A 21,094-nucleotide genomic window follows, 5' to 3' on the forward strand; every position below is an offset into this window, starting at 1 on the left:
AGTCTTGCACCCAAGATTCTAGTCCCAGCTTAGTAACTCAGTGGTTGACTGACCTTAAACTGACCATTAGTTATTTCTGGTCTTAAGAAGCACTCTGATTAGGGTGGTGCCTGTGGCTCAGTGAGTAGGGCACCGGCCCCATATGCAGAGGGTGGCAGGTTCGGACCCAGCCCCGGCCAAACTGCAACCAAAAAATAGCCGGGCGTTGTGGCGCGCGCCTGTAGTCCCAGCTGCTCGGGAGGCTGAGGCAAGAGAATCGCGTGAGCCCAAGAGTTAGAGGTTGCTGTGAGCTGTATGACGCTATGGCACTCTACCCGAGGGCGGTACAGTGAGACTCTGTCTCTACAAAAAAAAAAAAAAAAGAAGCAGCAGCACTCTGATTAGGGTGGTGCCTGTGGCTCAAGGAGTAGGGCGTCGGCCCCACATACTGAGGGTGGTGGGTTCAAGCCTGGCCCCGGCCAAAACTACAAAAAAAAAAAGAAAGAAAGAAAGAAAAGAAAAAGCAGCACTCTGATCCTACTGAGGACTGGAAAAAGTAACAACAGATTGATCCCCTTATGTTATTTGGGAGGCTTGTTTTAAATGCTAGCTCTTATTCCTTGGTTTTTCAGCCTGAGAGAAACTCTGGTAAGTTACATGGAAACTAAAGACAGTGAAATTCTTCCTGAAATGGAAACCGAGTTCCCGGAAGAGATACCGCTCTCTAATTGCGTCTCTGTGTGGAAAATGGCTGCTGACCTGAAACAGGAGCGACACGCTAGGTAGAATTACTTCCTCAGCGCTGTCTTTGGAGCCTCATGAGAAGTCCCTTTTCTGCTCACCCTTGGCCCAGACTCCATCACTGCCCACTGCCTTTGTAAGAGGAGCTTCTGGCATGGCACCAAATTCAAGACCAAGATGTGCCATGGGAGCTGACAGCTTTTTGAAAGCTGACCTCCTTTTGAACTGTGTGTCTATTCAAAACTTTGTCATCATACTTTGAAAACAGTTCATTAGGAGATGTCAACGAACTACATGAAATTGGAAATAAACCACCATCATTTATATTCCAGGAGGGACAAAGTAGCAGTCCGCCTCAGGGACAGGATGGCCTATGTGTGGTGCTCCCCCAGCCACAGATCCCTCCTCAGACGGCTGCAAAGCTGGGGCGTGAGGAATACAGGATCATTAATTAAATTTTGCTGTCATCTTTTTTCTACAGCATTCTGTACTTATAGAAAATAATCTGGTTTTCTTCTTTCTTCCATAAATTCTGAGTATTTTTGGGTTTCCAAGATAGGAAAAAGTAATAGACTCTTTTTTGTCTTTTCACACAAATACAAGAAGAATCAGGGCATTCTGTGAGTGCCTTAAGACCAAACTAACCAACTCTGACCAGACCTGCATGAGTCACTGCCAAATCTCAGAGGGCAAGAACCAAAAAGCTTGCACTGTGAAGAGCACTGCACTGGGAGTCAGAGACATATGGGGTCTTAGTTTCCTAGGCACAAAATGAAGAGTGTGGATAGATGGCCAAAGGTCTGTGTCAAGTTCATTATGTAAACATGAATCAAAGGCATACTTTTAGCAATTATGTGGAGTTTTTTTATTGTATTTAACATGGCCTAAGACAACTCTTCTTCCAGTGTGTGACAGGAAAAAGAAAGGTTGGACATCTTGAACTAGGCCTTTATTTGGGTCTCAGCAGCCAAAGTACAAAACCAGTTAAATTTCTTAAAGAGGAAAAAAGAAAACAGTCAACTAGCCCTGATCGTGTACTGATTTTCTCATTCTTTTTCTTTTTTTCCAAAGATCTACTTTAGTACTTACGACTCTAGACTAATTCATTTTCCTAGGTGGGTCATTAGCCACTTGAATTGAGGTCAGAACAGCAACTGTTTGCAAAACAGAAGCAATGTTCTTAATACACATTTTAAACGATCCTCAATCATCTTGAAATTGAGCCCAGGGAGAGCCACAAAAATTCAAAATGTTTGTCCAGAACATAGCTGTGCACACCTGAGCACCACAGGCGGGAGATGCAGAAGGACTGAAGCCATTTCCATCTCGTTGACACTCTCTGCAGTGTTTGAGTGGCAGAGACTCACTTCATACAGAAGCCACTTGCACTTAGTCGACTGTGATTGTTTCACCACTCCAAACTATGCAGAGCCACTCCCCGCAGACGGCTGCATCCTGGCCGGCTACAGGATACATGTGAAGAGTTAGGGGGTGGCTTGTTTTTAAACTCTTCAACCTATACTTGGAACTCCTTTGATACCTCAGAGCTGGGTTGCAGCTCACACCCACAGTTTCTCACTGTGCCAGGTTTCCCCCTTTGGCCTGGGGGTTTTCTCTCACTTTTCTTAAAAGTGTTTAATTTTAATTAAGATGTTTCATTTTGTATGTTACGCTTCAAAGCCTTAACTGTCATATCTAGCATTATGTTCTCTAGAAAAATACACTCGCCTAGCACATGCAAAAGTAAATTTTATTATACTTGTCATATCTGTTTTAATAAACTTGAGTTTTACTGAGAAACCCTTCTCTTTGGAGGCAGAGTTCCTACTCATGGCACATGAACATCAACTAGGCTTTTGGATAGTTTCAGTCTTTGGTGGAAATTTATTGCCGAAGTATCTACGATGTGGTATGTTCTGGTTTAGAATGTGAAGTGGTGGTGCTCGCTTCAGCAGCACATATACTAAAATTAGAATGTGAAGTGGTAAAATTTTCCTCTGGACAAAAGGACAGGAGAGTCTGTGAGTCCACGGTGGAGTTTAGCATCACTCCTCATGGCCATTGTCAGCCTTAAAAGCCAACGAGTGCATCCTTCCAGGCTGACAGCTGACTGTCAGTGCGTTGGGCTGTGGGTGGCAGACTCCTTGTCACAGAAAACAAAGGTAGTGAGAGTAGTGGGCTGCTGGAGGCTTACTACTTGTGTCTGGGTGGTAAAAATGCCACCATAAACTGCATTGGAAAACTGCATTGTCTCTTCCAAAAAGGAAAGCTTTTCTAGGAGAGAAACCTGTGGCCTAGAAGTGCAGCAGGGAGATGAGCCCTGTCTGCCCTGCCACCAAATGCCTCCTCACCCCATGGTTTCTGTTCCAAACCCCAGCCAGTAATTTGTTGCATACTATCCACGTGCATTTAGTCAACTTTGCCTGATCTGCAACCCTCCCAGCTCCCGCTCACACCCACTGTCTGGACATTTCCCTCTGGTGCTTTTTCCTTTCAGTGCTATGCTAATGGTGACTTACCTCAAAGTCTTCACAACTGATCATTGTCCCCTTGAAGACTCTGTTGTATGTACAAATTATATACCTTTCTTTAATGGTTATGAGATTTTTGTCTTTTGTTAACTAACACAACCATGAGCTATTTCAGTTATTACCATGTGTTCAGGCAATTCCAACTTAAAAACAAACTTCTGGTGATAAACAGTCAAGGGCAGCTACGCAAAGATACCCAGGTGTATCCGGCCAGTGTGTCAGAGGAGAAGGTCCTGATTCAGTGGCTCACCACTAAGTGAAGGCTGCTTACCAACCAGGGAGGTGGATGGAGAAAGCCTGAGGCCATGAGCAGAATAACAATTCATGGTTAGCATTTATATGCATTCTGCACTTTCTAACCTACTCACACTTATTAATTAAGCATATGCTCCAGCACTGTGAATCCCATTTCCAACTGGGAAAAAAACAAGCACCAGGGAAGTGTAGAGTGAAACTGGAGGCCAGGAGAGCCCTTAGCGGGGCACCTCCAGGGACTGCTCCTGCCCAGGTGCTCCATGGCCCGTAAAAACTCACCTGCGACCCTGCTGCCTTTCCCTGCTCACCTACACTTGCTAGGAGTGTTCTTCCCTAGGATTCCTTCCTGATCACCACTGTGTGTCCCCTGAAGTGCAACAGAACCTCAACCAGAAGAAAGCTACGTCCTCAGAACCTGTGGGGAAGGAATACTCATGACCCTGACAAGAGTACAGGAGAACAGGTAGTTAAAAAAAAACAGGCCAGAAACCAAACTGCCTGATTACAGCAGAACCTCCCGCAGGCCAGTGTTCCTGGGAAACAACAGAACAGTAGTAACTTTCCATCTCAGCTGGCAGCAAGTCAAGGGAATGACTCCAATATTAGCCTCTTTTCTTGCTGAAAAGAATGAGTCCCCTAGCAACCCCCTCCCAGTTCTAACCATACTGATAAGGTTAATAAAAGCCTCTTGGAGCTAGGTGACAAGGAGCTAGCTCTTGGTCCAATTCCGCTCTTCTGTTTTCTCCCTAATAAAACTGGCCTCCTCTCTTTACCGATGTAACATTGAACCGCTTGAACCCCTCAGAACCTACTACTTTTGCCCTACCCACAGTCAAGCCTGTGACTGACTCCCAAGTACCAAATCCAGGGATGCCTTTGTCCTGACTGCTCTAGGTCCTGACTGCAAAGCTGACACAGCCCAGCCTGGAGGCGTCTGAGTTTGAGTGTCAGCTCTCTCATTTACCAACTCTGTGACCTTGGGCAAGCTGCTGAGCTAGTTCTCCTCACCTGTAAAACTTCTCGCAGTGCTGTGGTGAGAAAAGAGGGATGGTGTAAATAACTGAGCACAGGCCTGCTCCAGAAATGGTGCTTGTTCTCTCCCCCAGTTGAAAACTCAGCTTTCATGGCCTTGCTGATGCCTTTCCTGAACCTCAAACTCTAACCAGAGTCTGGTTTAATCTAGTCTTCTGTATTTCCTCTTGAAACCTACATTAAGGCTACATGACTTACATGTACACTTTTCTGATTCTCCTAGAATATAAACCACGGGTTCAACTGCTACACTTCAGCCTCATTGCCTTTCCTATGGCGCCTCAAATACACCGACGTCCTTCCTTCCTACCCTGGGGCCTTCACAGAGGCGGCTCTGTGCGTGGCAGCTTGCTCTCTCCTACTCCCTGCAGGTCTGCTCTTAAGTATCACCTTCTCGGGTCTTTCCTAGCCACCCGCTCCCCAATTATGTATTGACTGCACCCACAGCACCCGTCCCAGTTCCAGTACGCGTCCACACGTCTTCCTGTCCCTGATGAGACAGAAAGCACGGCGAGGAAGCTGTGACCCCAGCCACTAGCACGGCACCGGGCACCACGCACTGAGTAAATACTCGCTAAATCGAGGCTCATGCAAGAAGTAAAAATAACGTCCCAAAGGGTGTCTGCGTTCCGTTTGGTGGGTAAGGCTTTCTGCCCAGCAAGATCCGGCCCAGGTGAAATCCAAACTTCCCAGCACCCCTGGGAGCCGCGAGAGTTGCCCTCACGCCCTCTACCAGCCGAATGCGGCGGGCGCTCAGCACGCGCTCGCGAGGCGACCGCCGGGCAAGCGTGGACCTGGGGAAGGAGGCTCGACCGTGCCCGGGGAGTGGGGACGGGACCGAGCTGGGGCACCCTACCCCAAAAGCCGGGGCTGCCGCGCCGCACCGCTCTCAGCAGGGCGAGTGGCCGTCGGGCCCGCGCAGACCGCGGCGCTGCGCGCTGGGACCGGACACCAGTGGACGCGGTGGGCCCGGCGGCCGAAGGCTTCTCGCGCCGGTCACTCACCTGGGCTCCAGCTGTCCTGGGGCCCCAGGCGAGGACACTAGCAGGGTCAACTTGAGACTGGACGCGTGCGCGTGTGGCCACCAAGAGCCTCCCGGGAGGCGGCAACGCGCCCACAGCGCCTCCATGGCAACGGGGGCGGGCGACGCCTGTGCGAGGCGCCTACGGAAGTGACGTTGCCGGAAGTGACCTTACGGACGCGACCGCGCGGCGGAGCCATGGCCCAGAAGGTGGAGGGGCGGCCTCTGAAGGAAACCCTTTCGCTCTGGACACGGTAATGGGCTCGGGCGACGCGCGGGCGGGGTGCTGAGCCCTGCGGCCCTGCCTACCCCCGGCCGAGCAACCCGCCGGCGGCGGAGTCGGACCGCGCGGGAGCGCCGAAAGCTGTAGCCCGCCTGTGTCTTGCCCTCTCCTGAGTGAGAGGGATGAGACCCGCGGGGACTGGCTCTGTCAGGACCGGAGGACACTGCGGCCGAAGGGGTGGGGCGGAGGAGCCCTCGGTGGGGCCGGGGGGCCGGTTTGATGTCTGTCCTTCTAGGGAGCAAGCCCGGCTGAAGGCCCGCGTCGTAGTCCGGAACACCGAGGCGTGGCAGCGGGACCCCGCCTTCTCGGGCTTACACAGGGTCGGGGGCGTTGATGTGTCCTTCGTGAAAGGGGACAGTGACAGCGCCTGTGCCTCCCTGGTGGTGCTCAGCTACCCTGAGCTCGAGGTAACCGGGAGGGGCTCTGAGCTAGGTGCCGGCCCCTCGGTGGGCCTGGGGCCGGGTTAGCCTACGGGCTCCAGGACAAGGAGCATTGCCAGGGTAGAACCCAGCTTCTCGTTTTGTAGAATTTCATTAATAGGCCAGGAGGTCTTGGAGCGGGGAGAAGAGGCAAAACTAAGGGAGTTCTGTGATTGTTAAGAGTCAACTCACGACATTTATTTCCGAGCCTGGTTGTCATCTTGAGTTCCTTATCTCGCTGGAGCAAGACACCCCCAGTTCCCCAAGGCAGAAATCTCTGTGTGTTCTTGGGCCCCTCACGTCCAGTAGCACACCAATTCCCTTTTTTCTTCAGTGTTTCTGAAATCTGTCCCCTTGGTTGCATCCACTCAGCCCCCTTCCCTAGCTGTGCTGCACTACCCACTCCGGTAGGTTCCTGAGCAGTATCTTCCCCCTGGACACGATAGTGTGCCCAGCCTGAAGTGTTGCTCTTTGATGGCCCCCTCTCTTAGCACTGTCGGCAGAGCAATTTTCCTAAGATACGTGTGATTGTGGCACCATTCTTCAGTTCCCTAACCTCATGATAAGTAAAGGTGACTCTTATTGCTGTGCCTTAAAAGCCCTTCATGATCTGTCCGCTGTTTAATGTGGCACTGTAGGCTCAGCTGTCACCAATACCCTCAATCTTTCTCACACTCCACAACCCACTTGGAATCACTTGAATCTGCCATGCTGTATTTGGCTGCCTGGCCTTTGCAGTAATGTTTCCTGTCCTGGAATATTCTTCATCTGGGTAACTCCTCTTCATCTCTTGGATGCAGTTTTGACAGTACTCTCTCCAGTAAGGCCCCTCTCATCCCATCAGACCAGCAAACGCCCCTTAGCACCCTGGTCTTCATGTGTTCAGGCTGCTATAGCAAAGTGTCTTACGCTGGGTAGCTTACCACAACACAAGTCTGCTTCTCAAGGTTGGAGGCTGGAGTCTGACGTCAGGGTGCCGGCATGGTTGGGTTCTGGTGAGCTCATTCTGCAAGCTTGCACACTACCACCTGCTTACTATGTCCTTACACGGTGATCTAATCGCCTCCAAGAAGGCTTTACCTCTTAATACCATATGGGATATAATTTCAACATATGAATTTGGGGGGACACAAACATTTTAAACCCTCTAACAACAACCCTCTACTACTGTCACGCTGGAATGGAATTGGCCGTCTCCCCTACCACAATGTAAACACCACAATGGTAGAAACCATGTCATTTGCCCATCGGTGGGAGCCTCCTCATGTAGCCCAATGCCTGGCATGTAGAAGACACTTGAATCTTTCTTAAATAGATACATGATTCCCTTAGTTGACAGCTCAGGAAGCCTTGGCTAAAGAAGCATTTCAACAAGGAAAACTTTCCTCAGCTTTGGTCTTTTTCCCTTGTCATTGGTCCTCTGTCTACTCCCAAAGATGGCAGACATCTTCCTGCCTCTGTGGCTCTGTTTTTCACTTGGAAGGGCTTTTTCAGTTTGAATTCAGCACAAATATGTTGAGTGCCCACTGTGTGTTAAGATCTGGATATTTGGTGGTCCCTGTCCTTGGAGGTCCCCTGGATAGTTTGTAGGCTAGTGTTGGTGTTGGACCATAGTCTCAGGAGCCAGTTTGCTCACACTGCTTCCCACTTCACCACTCTTGGCCTCTGTTCCTCCTTCTCTAATGTGAGAAAGACAATGGGTGGGCAGGGTAAGGTGAGGAATACTTAAGTGCATGTGTGGGAAACAGAACATAATTCCTTTCTCCCTCCCTGGCTTTCAGCTGGCTGCAGAATTAATCACACACAGAGAGAGACCTGTGTCCTAGGCCTCTTTTTAGTGCATGTGCTGCTATAGCACTCCTCACCTTGTGTTAGAATTGGCTCTTGGCAATTCTGTCTTTCCTACTGACTGTAGGTTTTCAAGGGGAGGGTTCTACCCCCTGCTACTTTTGTCCATGGCTGTGAAAGCTTAGACAAGGAAAGGGTCTTAGAAGTACCTGGTTCTCAAATGCCTGACCGTGGACCTGAAGACTTGGAATTGCTTGGTAGTATTTAGAAATACAGTATTCCATAGGCAAATCCAGGGAGACAGAAAGTATATTGGTGGCTGCTTAGGGTTGGGAGTGGGATGGATGGGGAGTGACTGCTAATGGAAAAAAGGCTTATTTGGGGGATGAGGACAATGTTCCAAAGTTGAATTATGATGATGATTGCATAGCTCTGTAAATATCAAAAACCATTAAATTATATACTTCATACAAGTGAATTTTTTGGTCTATAAATCTCACAAAAACTGTTAAAAAATAAATTACAAATTCCAGAGCCCTACTCCACTTACTAGGGAAAAAAAAAAAAAAATCTTCAGAGTCTGTGATTGTGAAGCAAGGCCAGGGTGGGGCATCACCCATCCAACTTCCACGTGGTCACAAACCCTTTTCTCAGCATCACGATATGGCTGTTCCCCAGCTGGATTCTGAAGCATGAAGTGGAAGGGGGCATCTGTTCTCCCCAGGAGGTAAACTTTATATGAGTCCTGCCATTCTGCCTTCAGGCAGCAAAACACAGGACTAATCTGTCCCTCTGCCACCTGTGGGTGGGTCTTCCTGTTGTGGAAACAGCTCTGCATGCCCCTCATCTGCTCTGTCCCAAAGGCTGCAGCATTTCCAGTCTTGCACTTGTGGGTGGTCCTCTGGTGATGCCTCCCCGCAGGGGCTGGAATTGAACACAGTACCTCAGATTATTTCACCCAACCCAGTAGTCCTGACATCCCCACACCATCTCTGTCAGTGTGACTGAAAACCCGTCGCTTTCAGGGGGTGCTGTGTGTTTGCTGAGATCAGATCTCAGAGGCCACACCTTCCAGACCAGCCCACACACGAACTGCACAACTGAATTTTCTTTTCCCAGATTTTTTATTTGAAAATGTACAAACACAAAAAATTGAAAACCTGTATACCTCTACTTAGATTTAACTGTTGCTGACTGTGTCGTATTTTGTATATGTGTGTATTTACTGAACAATTTGAGCCTTTATGCCAGCAGTCATGACAGCACCCTTCTGAATTCATCAGCAGGTCTATCCCCAGAATGACATTCTCCTGCATAACTGCAGTGTCATTATCACACGAAAAATCCCACAACACCTGAACCCTATTACATGTTCCCGTGTCCTTGTGCTTCATCCTGCAAGTCTACAGCTGAAATTGCCCCAAAAGCAGTGGTAGGAGCTCCCCTGAGGGAGCACCCCAGGCTGTCCTGAGATGGGCCAATTGGGATTCCAAAGAAAGAAGCCCTAAAAACCAGCTCCATCCAAAGCATTTGTCAGGGGAACTTTTTTTGTTGTTGTTGCGGTTGTCATTGTTGTTAGGTAGGCCCCCGGGTCGGATTCGAACCCGCCAGCTCTGGTGTATGTGGCTGGCGCCCTAGCCGCTGAGCTATAGGCGCCAAGCCAGGAACTTTTTCTGTTTTTTTTGGGGGACAGACTCTCACTTTCTCACCTTGAATAGAGTGCTATGGCATCATAGCTCACAGCAACCTCAAACTCTTGGGCTTGAGCAGTCTTTTTGCCTCATCCTCCTAAGACTGGGACTACAGGTGCCTGCCATAATATCCAGTTAGTTTTTTTCCTACTTTTCATAGAAACGATGTCTCGCTTTTGCTCAGGCTGCTCTCAACTCCTGTGCTAGAGTGGGCTGCAGTGCATCCTCGTGGTAGATGGGAGAGAAAGGGACATTCCACACAGGTAGCGTATCCCCAGCCAGGGCCTTGGGGACTTTATATGAGGGTTTAAGGAATTGACTGAGGGCCAGGGCCAGTGTCTTTCAGTGCTTTGGGGCAGCAAGCTAGATGCTTGCATCAGGCCTGGGGCTCCCCAGTCCATGGGGAGAAAGCCACAGGAGCCAGGCCACACCCTCTTGTCCCCATTGTGTGAAGCTGCTTTTATTTTGTTTTCTGGTCTGCAGAGTTTTAACATTTTTGTTTATGTTCACTCTTGTGATATAAGTATGGCCAGTGTTGGGTTTTTTGTATGTTACCTGTTCAGGCTTTTTCTCCCCACTGAGATGCATCTGGAGCTGATGGGCTTCTCCAGCAGTGCAGTGGCTCTCGTCTGGCCGTGCTGCTTCTGTCCTGAGCTCAGCTGCACAGTTCTGTTCCTCCCCTGTAGGAACTCAGGTCATGTGCTACTGGGCTTCCTTTGCCTGCTCCCCCCACTGCTGACCTTTCTTTACATTCCCTTTTCTCTCCTGGTGAGCTTTATACTTTCCATCTGAATCTCCCCTCTTTGTTCACTTTGGCTTTTTTTTTAAGACAGAGTCTCACTCCATCTCCCTCTGTAGAGTGCTATGGTGTCACAGCTCACAGCAACCTCCAGCTCTTGGATTTAGGTGATTCTCTTACCTCAGCCTCCTGAGTAGCTGGGACTATAGGCGCCCGCCACAACGCCCGGCTATTTTTTGTTGCAGTTTGGCCAGAGCCGGGTTTGAACCTGCCACCCTCAGTATATGGGGCCGGTGCCCTGCTCACTGAGCCACAGGCGCTGCCCTCTTTGCTCACTTTGTACCATGCTGTTCATTTCTGAGATGTTCTTGATCAGGACCCGCCACACACTGCCCTCCTTGCCTCTGTCTGTGCTACCCAGCGTGGTATCTGAGCAGCTCTCTGCTGGGCTGTGTCTCCCCACAGGTAGCGGCTGTGCTACCGTATCTCCTCCTTACACCGTGGGAAAAGGTTATGGGGGGTTCTCTCCTTGTTGAGCTTTGGTTTTTGGAACTTGTGCAAAGAGATTCGGACATAGCAGCCACCATCATCCTTTGGAAACTTAGGCCACACTTGAATTCCATGCATGTCCCTATGAAAAGTCACTTTACGGTCCTGCCTCTGGCTCCGTTGTAAACCCAAATTCTCTTTTCCATCCTGGGTCATCGATAAGTTTTCTGTTGAGTTGTTGATGAAAATGTTTAAAGGAAGGAGAGCTCCAGCCCTCATGCTGATGCAGAGTGATTAGTTCTCTGAGGTCTGTGAAACTATTAGCCTGGCCTCTGGGGATGAGTAGAAGTGATGATTTGAAAACCATAACCAAGAGATTGTGGGGGCTTGGACACAACAATGCTGAAAGGTAGGAAGCTGCTGTGTGGGAGGTGTGCCGAGGAGGAAAGCGGCTCCTTAACCAGGCCAGTCTGACACCACTGAAAACACAGGTTGGGAGAGGGGGCCCCTGCCTTGTTCTCTGAGCAGACCCCTTTTAATGTCCTAATCAGTATTAACAGGGCCACCCTCTTCTATGCTGTGTCAGCGTCATTTTAGTTTGAAAAACAATCTCTTTACCAGAGAAGCCCTAAGAAAGAGAGCTGCACTTTGTAAAGCTCCCTGGGCTGTCCCCAGCAATTCTGGAAGCCCTCTACCATCTAGGCCCCTGACCCTACCCTCCCTCCCCCAAGACCCCTCATCTCTCCCTGGAGCTCTCAGCCCTCCACACCTCCAGCTTGCACAGCCCTTTGGGAGTCCCACTTAACAGGGAATATATTCCACCTCAGAATTTTTGTTTTTAGATTCTTCTATCTGTGGGGACCACTGTTTTCTTTCAGATCACACGGGTCCTGAGTTATTTGAAACCTCTTTATATGGCCAGGGCCTTGCTCTGGCAACCTCTTTGAAGATACAGCCTTTTCCCCCCAAGGTCCTGCAATGTACATACAGTAATGTAACACTGCACTTTACAAGTGCTTTCTTGCTTGGAAGTGGGGTAGGGTAGGTGTCAGGTTTAATTTACAAAGTGGGAACCAAAGTGGCAACAAAGGGCATGGAGCAGGCCACCAACCTTAGCTGAGTGCCCTATAGAGACAGGAAAGGACCCCGGGGCTCCTCCTGCAGACCAGGTCCTAAGGGGGCTCCTTTGAAATGATTCTAGTCCTTTCTCTCAAACCCATCCTCTTGTGCTTTCCACCCAATGAAGGGCAGTGGTAAAGGGTGGGTTGCTGGCAGGGAAGGAAGTGGTGGGGTGCGGGGTGGAGAGAGGCTGGTGGAGAGTCTGCCCACCTGCTGACCAGTGTGCCCTGTGGCAGGTGCTGTACGAGGACAGCGGCATGGTCAGCCTGATGGCCCCCTACGTGTCAGGCTTCCTGGCCTTCCGAGAGGCACCCTTCCTGGTGGATGCAGTACAGCGGCTACAGGCAAAGGAGCCCGGCCTCATGCCCCAGGCAGGTGCCTGAGTCCTAGGACAGGAGAAAGGTCTTTCTGCTTCCCTGGGGGAGGGAAGGCCCCCTGCAGGCTGCTGCCATCACCCACAGCAGGGAGAGATACAGGAGCTTTCTGGAGGGGAGGAATGACGCTGGAAGTAGCAGTCCTTACTTCCTGCCCCAGGGACCCAGGGGCAGCTCAGCTGACCCTGTGACTCCCCCTGTGTCTCTGTAGGTCATTCTTGTGGATGGAAACGGGGTGCTCCACCACCAAGGTAATCCTGTTCCCAAGGGAGAGGGTCAGGGAGGGCACCATGGGGGAAGAGTCAGGGACAGAGGGTGCCTTTGACGTCCCCTGCACAAAATGCTGTGGGCCCGTGGCCTCGGCTGTCTACTGGCACCAGCAGCTCCTTTCTGGACTCACTTTTACTGTTGGGACACGCAATCTCCCACCCAGGAAAGGACCCCTACCCGCTACACCTCGGCTTGTTCCTATTCGCCCTCTGCCTCCCCCACAGCTCCCTATATTGGTGCAGGTCCCACCATTCAGTGCAGATCTGACCACTGCAAAATGCACAGAGTTTGCGCTCAGAATAGCCTTCCCTGCAGCTACCCTGAAACCAGACAGGAGCACCCGTTCCCCGCTGATACCAGGGACTTGTAGCCCATGGAGCAAGGCTGGGGGGAGTTGGGGCCCTTCTGCCCTCAGATACCACCTGAGGGGGCCCCCAGCTGCTCCTCAGAGTCAAAGGATGGCCACATGCCTACCTAGATGCCAGTGCCGGGACTCTGGTGACTACAGCCTAACAGGAGGCCTGGACACAGGCCAGAGAGCAGCAGGTGGAAAACAGAAGGTGGGAGGCCAGAAAATGTCAGGAAAGACGGGGGGGGGGGGCGTCTCGAGCAAGCACCAATGAGGTAGCTGGTGTGACAAACCGGGGGAGGCGGGGGGATCCCGCCTAGCCTCACCCAGGAAACCAGGGCAGAAAGGCCCTTGTTTCAAGGTAGCTGGGCTTCCAGGCCTGCTCTCTCCAGCCCTCTGCGCATCCTCAGCTCTGTTCCCTTGGGGAGGTTCTCAGTGAGATTCTGCTTGGTCCCAATCTCTGTAGCCATCCCCAAGCTGCGGGGCTCACTTTGCCCAACCACACCTATTCCCTGGCAGGCTTCGGGGTGGCCTGCCACCTTGGTGTCCTCACAGATCTGCCCTGCGTTGGGGTGGCCAAGAAACTTCTGCAGGTGGATGGGCTGGAGAACAACGCCCTGCACAGGGAGAAGGTAACAGAGCCCAAGGCTCATGATGGGGGCCTGGGCTGGCCTGGGCACTGGACACCTCAGGTCCCCCTGGCCTGGAGTAGGGAAGACCTGCTTTCTTCTGGAGCCTCCCTGCCTTCCTTGCCACACCCCATGGGCAGTGCTGGGCTCCATGAGCCCCTCTCCTGCCTCCCGGGTATGCTTGCCTCTCATCCCCTCACCTCTGCCACCATGGCACCCCACGTCAGGTCAAGTTTTCCAGTTAGTGGCGTCAGGACAGGCTTCCACGCTGTCCCAGGCAGTGCTTGGTGCTTTTCCCATCCCTGCCCCAACCCAGCCACCTGTCCCCTCCCCTGAGCACTCAGATGCTCGTGGTCTCCGGGCCTTACCTCTGTGCCACCCACTACAGCCTGCCCATGGCTGCCACCAGCACCCTTCCTCCCCACGTTGGCCCACATCTCCATCCTCCAGACCCTCAGGTTGGCACTGGGAAAGTGACACCCCTCTGGTGGGAGCCAGTGATGTCACATACCCAGCTTTCCTTCTGGGCAACCTGTTCTCTGGGCTCTTGAGTGCCAAGGAACATTTGCTCAGTGAGAGTCTGCTGAGGCTGGGCTCCCTGGCACACACCTATAATCCTAGCACTCCGGGAGACCGAGTTAGGATTCCTTGAGCTCAGAAGTTGGAGACCAGCCTGAGCAGAGCAAGACCCCATCTCTACTCAAAAAAAAAAAAAAAAAAAAAATCTTTTGAGTTGACAGGGGACCCCAAACCTGCTTAGTGGGTTTTTTTGAGTTAAATCAAAAATGCCCACAGCAGTGAAGAGAGCAGGAAATAAGTTGCCTCAGTGCTGATTACAGCCAGCTGAGCAAATGGTGACTCTTGTGAAGCTACTGGCTGCACCCTGCTGTGGCCCTGGGCATTGCCTAAGCCCCTGTTGCCAGGTTGGACAGGCTTGGTGGGCAGTGCGCTGGACACAGGGCCAACTGCGCCACTGTCCACGTGCTCGGTGTGGTCTCAGGCTGCGCAGCTTTGTGGGGCTGAGGCTTGCATTTGAGATCACATCCTTCCTCTTCCTGGTCTAGGGGCTGCTGTTCTAGTAACTAACAAGCTTACCTTCAGCCCTTCAACAAGGAAAGATCTGTTTTTCCAAGTTCTTCTCCCATTTTCCAGATACAGCTCTTACAGGCTGGAGGAGACCACTTCCCGCTGATGGGAAGCTCTGGGACTGTCCTGGGAGTGGTAAGTGGCCTGGGCAGGGGCCCTTTGCACACTCATGCACTGGCAGGCACACACAGTGCAGACGCACCCACCCCAGATAGTGTTTGTCTCCCCATCTTCCTGACACCCTGGCCCTGGCATGTGATGTGTGCGTTTGTTCCTCCCCACCCAGCAGCGGTGCAGGGTGGCCCTGCCCTACAACAGGCTGCAGGAGGCTTGCTGAGAGCACCCCATTCCCTCCAGGCTCCCTCCTGCTGCCTGGGACACTTTTTCCGAGCCCAACCCCTGAGGCTGGTCCTGACTCTGTCCCAGTGGCTGGTCCATAGGACTGCTCTCACCTTCCTTGTCACAGGCCCTGAAGAGCCACGACCACAGCACCAAGCCCCTCTACATCTCCGTGGGCCACAAGATCAGCCTGGAGTCTGCTGTATGCCTGACCCACCACTGCTGCAGGTTCCGGATTCCTGAGCCTGTGCGCCAGGTGGGTGGGACCCAGAGGGGTGGGCAGCATTTGTGATGGTGAGTCACATGTTCCTCTGCTCCCCACCACCTGCACTTTAAGAGCTCCCATCACTCTGGGAGGCCAAGGCAGGTAGATTGCGTGAGCTCAGGAGTTAGAGACGAGGCTGAGCAAGAGCAAGACCCAGTCTCTAAATATAGCCAGGCGTGTGGTGGGCACCTGTACTCCTAGCTACTCAGGAGGCTGAGATAAGAGGAGAACTTGAGCCCAAGGGTTTGAGGTTGCTGTGAGCTATGACACCATAGCACTCTACTGAGGGTGACAAAGTGAGACTGTCTCAAAATAAATAAATCATGTGTAGGTGGGTATATATGTACCTATGTATGCTTAGATGTTCGATTGTGCATACATGTGTATACATACGTTCTGAAGTCTTTCATTGATCACACTTTCATAATTTATGCAACCATACATATCCATTAATTGAAATTATAGGCCAGGTGTGGTGGCTCATATCTGTAATCCCAGCATTTTGGAGAGCCAAGGCAGGAAAATCACTCGAGGCCAGGAATTTGAGACCAGACTAATCAATATAGCAAGACCCTGACTCTACAAAAATAATTTTTAAATTAGCCAGGTGTAGTGGTGCACCTGTAGCCCCTGCTACTCAGGAGGCTGAAGTGGGAAGATTGCTGGAGTCCAGGCATTGGAGGTTGCAGTAAGCAAAGATGATGGCACTGCATTCTAGCTCAGAGAACAGAAAAAGACAATTTCTTTAAAAAAGAAAAAGAAACCAAGAAATTGTACAATTAAAATTTTGTTCTTACACCATAAGCCTCTAAATATTGAAAGCTTTCTTTTGGATTAAGTCGTTATTACCCAACGAACCAAACAACAAAATACATGATCTATTTTTATAAATAATTATTAAACTCTCAAAGTAACTTTTTCTTTGGAAATTCATCTCTTAATGAGAGGGGATGAATGGGATCATTTTTTAAAAATTGATTAATCAGGTGGTGCCTGTGGCTCAAAGGCAGGGCGCCAGCCCCATATGCCAGAGGTGGCGGGTTCAAACCCAACCCTGGCCAAAAACCGCAAAAATAAATAAATAAATAAATAAATAAAAATAATAAAAATTGATTAATGAATAAATTGGATATTTCTTATTGCTAAACAGAAAAATAAATAAATAAATAAACCAAAACTCTCCATCAGCTCAGCTGGGGTCAGAGTGCAGCAACATGAGGTCCTGGACAAGGACAGGTCCACTGGCACCTTTCTAGGGAGCCTGATGGGTCCTGCTACACCCTGGAGGCAGGAGAGAGGACAAGAGGGTACAACACTCCTGGGAAGTCACTGCTGGTCCCCACACTCACCCTCTCTGCCTCTCCCACCCACGCCCCATGCCAGGGTTGCTTGGAGAGTCAGTTGGTGTCCACTCAGGTGGCACAGTGTCCTCCAAGTCCCCAGCCAGCCCCTAAGGAGGTCCTTGCAGGAACACTGTGGTGGCGCTTGAGACCCAGTCAGGGGACTTGTGTGTGTGGCCACACTAGGTGCCCAGCACCTCCACTGGGTGGAGGCTAGGGGGCTAGGAGAATCAGAGCTCTGATGAGTCAGTCAACTTGACTGAGAGAGGACTCGGCCTTCGGGATGAGAGACACAGCTGGACACAAGGTGCTCACTGCTGCCCTAGGCATGCTCAGCCTTGACCAGCCCTTCCCTTCTCCCCACCCCCATCCCCACCACAGGTGGGTACATGTCCCAGAGAAGCTCATAGAGTTGAGACCTGCTGGAGAAGTGGGAGGGCAACCCAGGCCCAGAAGCAGCTTTTGGAAGACCCTGGGGGGCAGCAGGCCTCAGGCTCCACCAGGGACATCAGATATGCCTTTTAGGGGGAGGAGCTGCTCTGGACAGCCCTGGAGCCCACCGGGCCTGCTGCTTCCAGGTCTTCTCATTCCTTGACCTGTAGAATGTGCCTGGGCAGCCACCTAGCAGAGGGATAGGGAGGGGCTGCAGATCCTTGGGCCTCCCGGCCGCAGCGTACAGTGCGGCCACCAGGGGGCAGCAGCAGCCCACACAGTTCCAGGGCACCGGCTCCTGTGGAGGCTGTGCCTGGGGGTGACATCTAAGGTGTAGCTCCAGGCATTGAGGGGTTGTAGGTTCGTGTGCTCCCAACCTCCAAGTTGTGTCCCTAGCCCCCAAGAGGCCTTTCCTCTTCTTAACTCCCCCAAACCTTCAGCCCTGGGAACCCGAAGCTGCACAGCTGCAGACCTAGTGGGTGTGGCACCCAGATCTTTGTCCCTGTCAGCCTGGATTCACCCCACAGGGGAGAAGTGTCCCCTTGTCCTTGAAGGAGAGGAGGCAGCTGGCTTGTTCCTTACCTTGAACACCTGGAAACCCATTTCCAGAAGCATAGGGCAGGATTGTTCTGGGTCTACACACAGAGAAAGAAAAGCCAGCGGTGGTAGAATATGCTGCCAACCCTCACCCAGGAGCCCACAGCCTCCCCTCTGCAGGCCGTGGGGTAAGGGTCCTGTCCCTCAGGGCGGTCCTGTTTCTTGGACCATTTTCTTCCTGGGCCCACTCGCCTCCCAATGGTTTTCCCTCCGGAAGAGGGAAAGAGCTACTTCCAAAAGCTCTCGGAGAGTGTGTGGGGTGGGCTAGTGTCTGCCCACTCCTGTTGTCATGTCTGGGCCCTTCCTCCTCTGCTCTGGCTCAGCCCCAGGCCATCAAGGAGTCCCCTTGGTCACAGCACTGCTGCATTTCTGGGGCCAGGCCAGGTGCACTGCTGCGGAGGAAGGCAGGAAGGGCCTCTTCCAGGGTGCCTTCCACCCCACCCTCCCCTCGACTGAAGCAGGGGCAGTCTGACGGGACTGGCTGTTGCTCTCTGTTAGTCAGGTGGCCCTGAAGATAATCTAAGCCCCTTTGGGTCAGGAGCTCCTCAAGGCCAGGCTCCCCACCACCCCTGGGGCTTCCCACTGAGACCTGAGCCTGTTCCATGACCCCCCTCAGTGGGATCAGCCTCCGTCCCTGCCTGTGGCCCACAGACCCTCTTTTGATGACCCAAGAGAGGGGACAGAGCCACCACTGGTATTAGTCTGGGAAATGGGACACAACAGCTGAGCTGAGAGTCCTTGGAGAAGAGGCTTCAGGTAAACCTGGCTAAAGCAGAACCCTCAGGGAAGCACCCGCCGTAAACCAGCGAAGGACACGCAGCTCCCTCTGGCACTCACGCAGCAGGCCGGGACCCTCTGCAGCCCATCCACTCAGCTACTCAGGCCCCTCAGGGACTGTCAGGCTGGCTTTGAAAACTGCTGTCACAGGGCCTTGATGGCTCTGGGCAGCCATCATGCCTGCTCTCCATCTCTGGAAAGCTGTGCCTATGCGGCCCAAACACCTAGGTGGGCTTCTTGTGGAGGGAGTGAAGGGCTGTCCCTCCTGCGCTGGGCTGTCCAAAGGCCAGGCAGGACCTAGTACCCTCCATCCCTTCCAGGCTGACATCCGCTCCCGAGAGTATATCCGTAGGATCCTGGAACTGCCTGGGCCACCAGCACTCAGGCAGAAGAGGTGAGTACCTGGGAGGCGGGGCAGCTGTGTTAAGGAGGTGTTTGGCAGACATGCACAAGGGGCTGTTTGTGGTGGCTCAGGATGGACTGTGCAGGGCCAGGCCAGGTAGGGGGCCCAGAAGAGGCCCTCAAAGGGAGGGGAGAGTGGCGTGGACTCTGGGTCAATAGAGAACTCTCCAGAAACACCATCCCCTCTCCCTGGAGCCATCAGACCATGGCCATGAGACCTGAGTCCTACCTCCCAACAGAGCTGGTCCCACTTAGCCTGTAAGGTGCCAAGGCGTGGCCTCTGCATGACAGGCATGGCCTCTGGGGTCAGGCAGGCCCAGCCCTGCACAGCAAGTGGTATTGTTTATACTCTTCCAAGCCTCCATTTCCTCACCTCCAAGGTAGGCTTGGTAATTCCCCTGCTACCAGCTGGGGTGAGACCATGCCGGGCATAGCATCTCAGCCAGCAATGCCAGGCTGTGTCCTAAATGTGCTGCACAGACGGTCCAATCCTTTTTACAGCCTTGCTATGAGTTGGGTACTGTGATCCCATTTTAGATGAGGGGACTGAGGCACCAGCCACCGTTAAGCAGCAAAGCAGGTTCTAGCCACCAGCGTGGGTTTCAGGCCTTGTGTCTGAGCCTCCTGTTGAGCAGCCACTCCCTGTCCCTGAGTGAAGGTTGCTAGAGGCGCCCAGGTCTGTCACGGGCTGCATCTCCTCTGTGTTCATTTTCCCTCCAAGCCAGGCTGTCCCTAGGCCTTCTAAGCTGTTTCCAGAACTGAGGGAGCAGGTGCCTGGGACCCCTGGGCTCTCCCAGAGTTGAGGCCTGACCCACTTAACCATCACATTCTTCATGGCCCTGAGGCTCCAGGGACCACCTGGGGAGCAAGGAGGTTTCAGGCTGGTGCTGGCATTTGACGCTGCCCCTTTCTCAATGTCATGACCAGGAGCCAGAAGGCGCAGAAGCCAAAGGCATGCCCCAAAGAAGGCTCAGGGGAGCCCACAGATGAGGCCTGCGAAGGACCACAGCCAAGGCCCCAGGACAGACCTGAGAGCCCCAAAGCCGAGCTCCCAGGGGCGGTAGGACAAGGGCTGGCAGTGGAGTGGAACTGGGCACCGTGAAGATGCAAAGGCCACCAACCACCCCACTCTGGCCTCGGGACAGTGACCATCCTTAGGGGGCTGGTCTCTGGGGTCTTGGAGGGACCTTACCCCACAGCTGCAGGTAGAATGCCACTCCCTAAAAATGTGCTGACCACATTACCTTCAGGGGCACAATGGGCACAGCTGTGCTTGGGTGGGTTGGAAGTGACCACTTCACCCTGCTCTGACATCAGCTGGTGGACCATGGTCAGGGTGCCCAGCAGAGGACAGACTGCACGGGGCCAAGTGCCAGACCTGAGGACACATGAGACTGCCTTCCCAGAGCCCAGGAAAGGGATTCAGAGCTCAAGTGCCAGGCGGGCCTGTGGCTGCCAACCTAAACAGGCATCCAAGCTGCAGGCTCGCCCAGCCCCCCAGAATGTACTGGCCTCTGCTTGCTCTCTTCTTTTGTTTTTTGGGTTCATTTGTAAACCAGGCCGCCAGTACCAGCCGTGCTAAGCCACCTCTGCCCTGACCTGGGAGGGGTCCAAGCTGGGGTGGCCAGGCTTCAGTGTCCACCTGGCCCTTGATGCCTGTGTGGCCCCAGGGGAGGGGGAGGAAAGCCTCGTCTCAGCCAAGGGAGGGGTGTGGGTTGGGGGCACACAGGCAGTCTGGACTTTGAGGCAGGGGTGCCAGGCAGAGGGCCAGCACCAGTACCCAGAGGAGCAGGTGCCAGGCTCTGCTGCCCTGCACAGAGGCAGGTCAAGGAGGGTAGCCCACTAGGTTCGAAGGCCAGTTGCTGTCCTCTACTCTTGTCAGCCTCCTCACCCTGGAGGTACAGCCTTGAAACCCATCTCTGCTGTGGGAAAACGGCTATCGTCTTGACCCCAACTCCAGTCCCTATCTTGGCCACTTCCTTCTCTTGGTGTGGGCTGAGAGCACTCCGCCTGCAACCTGGTCTCAACTCCTAGGCACCTCCCAAGCAGCCCCCTCCCATGCTGGGCACACTGGCTTTCCCCAAGACCACTAGGTTCTCTGAGGACTCAAGTCCTTCCAAGAAACATGCAGAAACCCATGAAATCCT

At 52.6% G+C, this 21,094-nt stretch overlaps 2 protein-coding genes across 6 annotated transcripts in view; both read left to right on the forward strand.

Annotated features, from left to right (window-relative positions):
• The window catches only part of RNF213 (ring finger protein 213), a 120,767-nt gene extending 117,450 nt beyond the window's left edge, over positions 1-3,317 (forward strand). For all 5 annotated transcript variants that reach the window (XM_053570645.1, XM_053570644.1, XM_053570646.1 and 2 more), the window contains one exon: positions 612-3,317. In XM_053570645.1, coding sequence (XP_053426620.1) covers positions 612-765 — 154 coding nt within the window. In that variant the 3' untranslated portion in view covers positions 766-3,317. The remainder of the gene's footprint in view (positions 1-611) is intronic.
• A 2,428-nt stretch (positions 3,318-5,745) lies between these two features.
• Positions 5,746-20,473, forward strand: ENDOV (endonuclease V). The gene is given in 10 exon segments (XM_053570651.1): positions 5,746-5,813; positions 6,078-6,249; positions 12,324-12,458; positions 12,673-12,712; positions 13,600-13,712; positions 14,862-14,930; positions 15,262-15,390; positions 18,866-18,939; positions 19,875-19,922; positions 19,924-20,473. Coding segments are annotated over 10 exon segments (1,008 nt in total). The 5' UTR covers positions 5,746-5,757; the 3' UTR covers positions 20,096-20,473.
• Positions 20,474-21,094: the final 621 nt, after the last annotated feature.

The sequence above is a fragment of the Nycticebus coucang genome, chromosome 18, assembly GCF_027406575.1.
Source record: "Nycticebus coucang isolate mNycCou1 chromosome 18, mNycCou1.pri, whole genome shotgun sequence".
NCBI classification, from domain to species: Eukaryota; Metazoa; Chordata; class Mammalia; order Primates; family Lorisidae; genus Nycticebus; species Nycticebus coucang.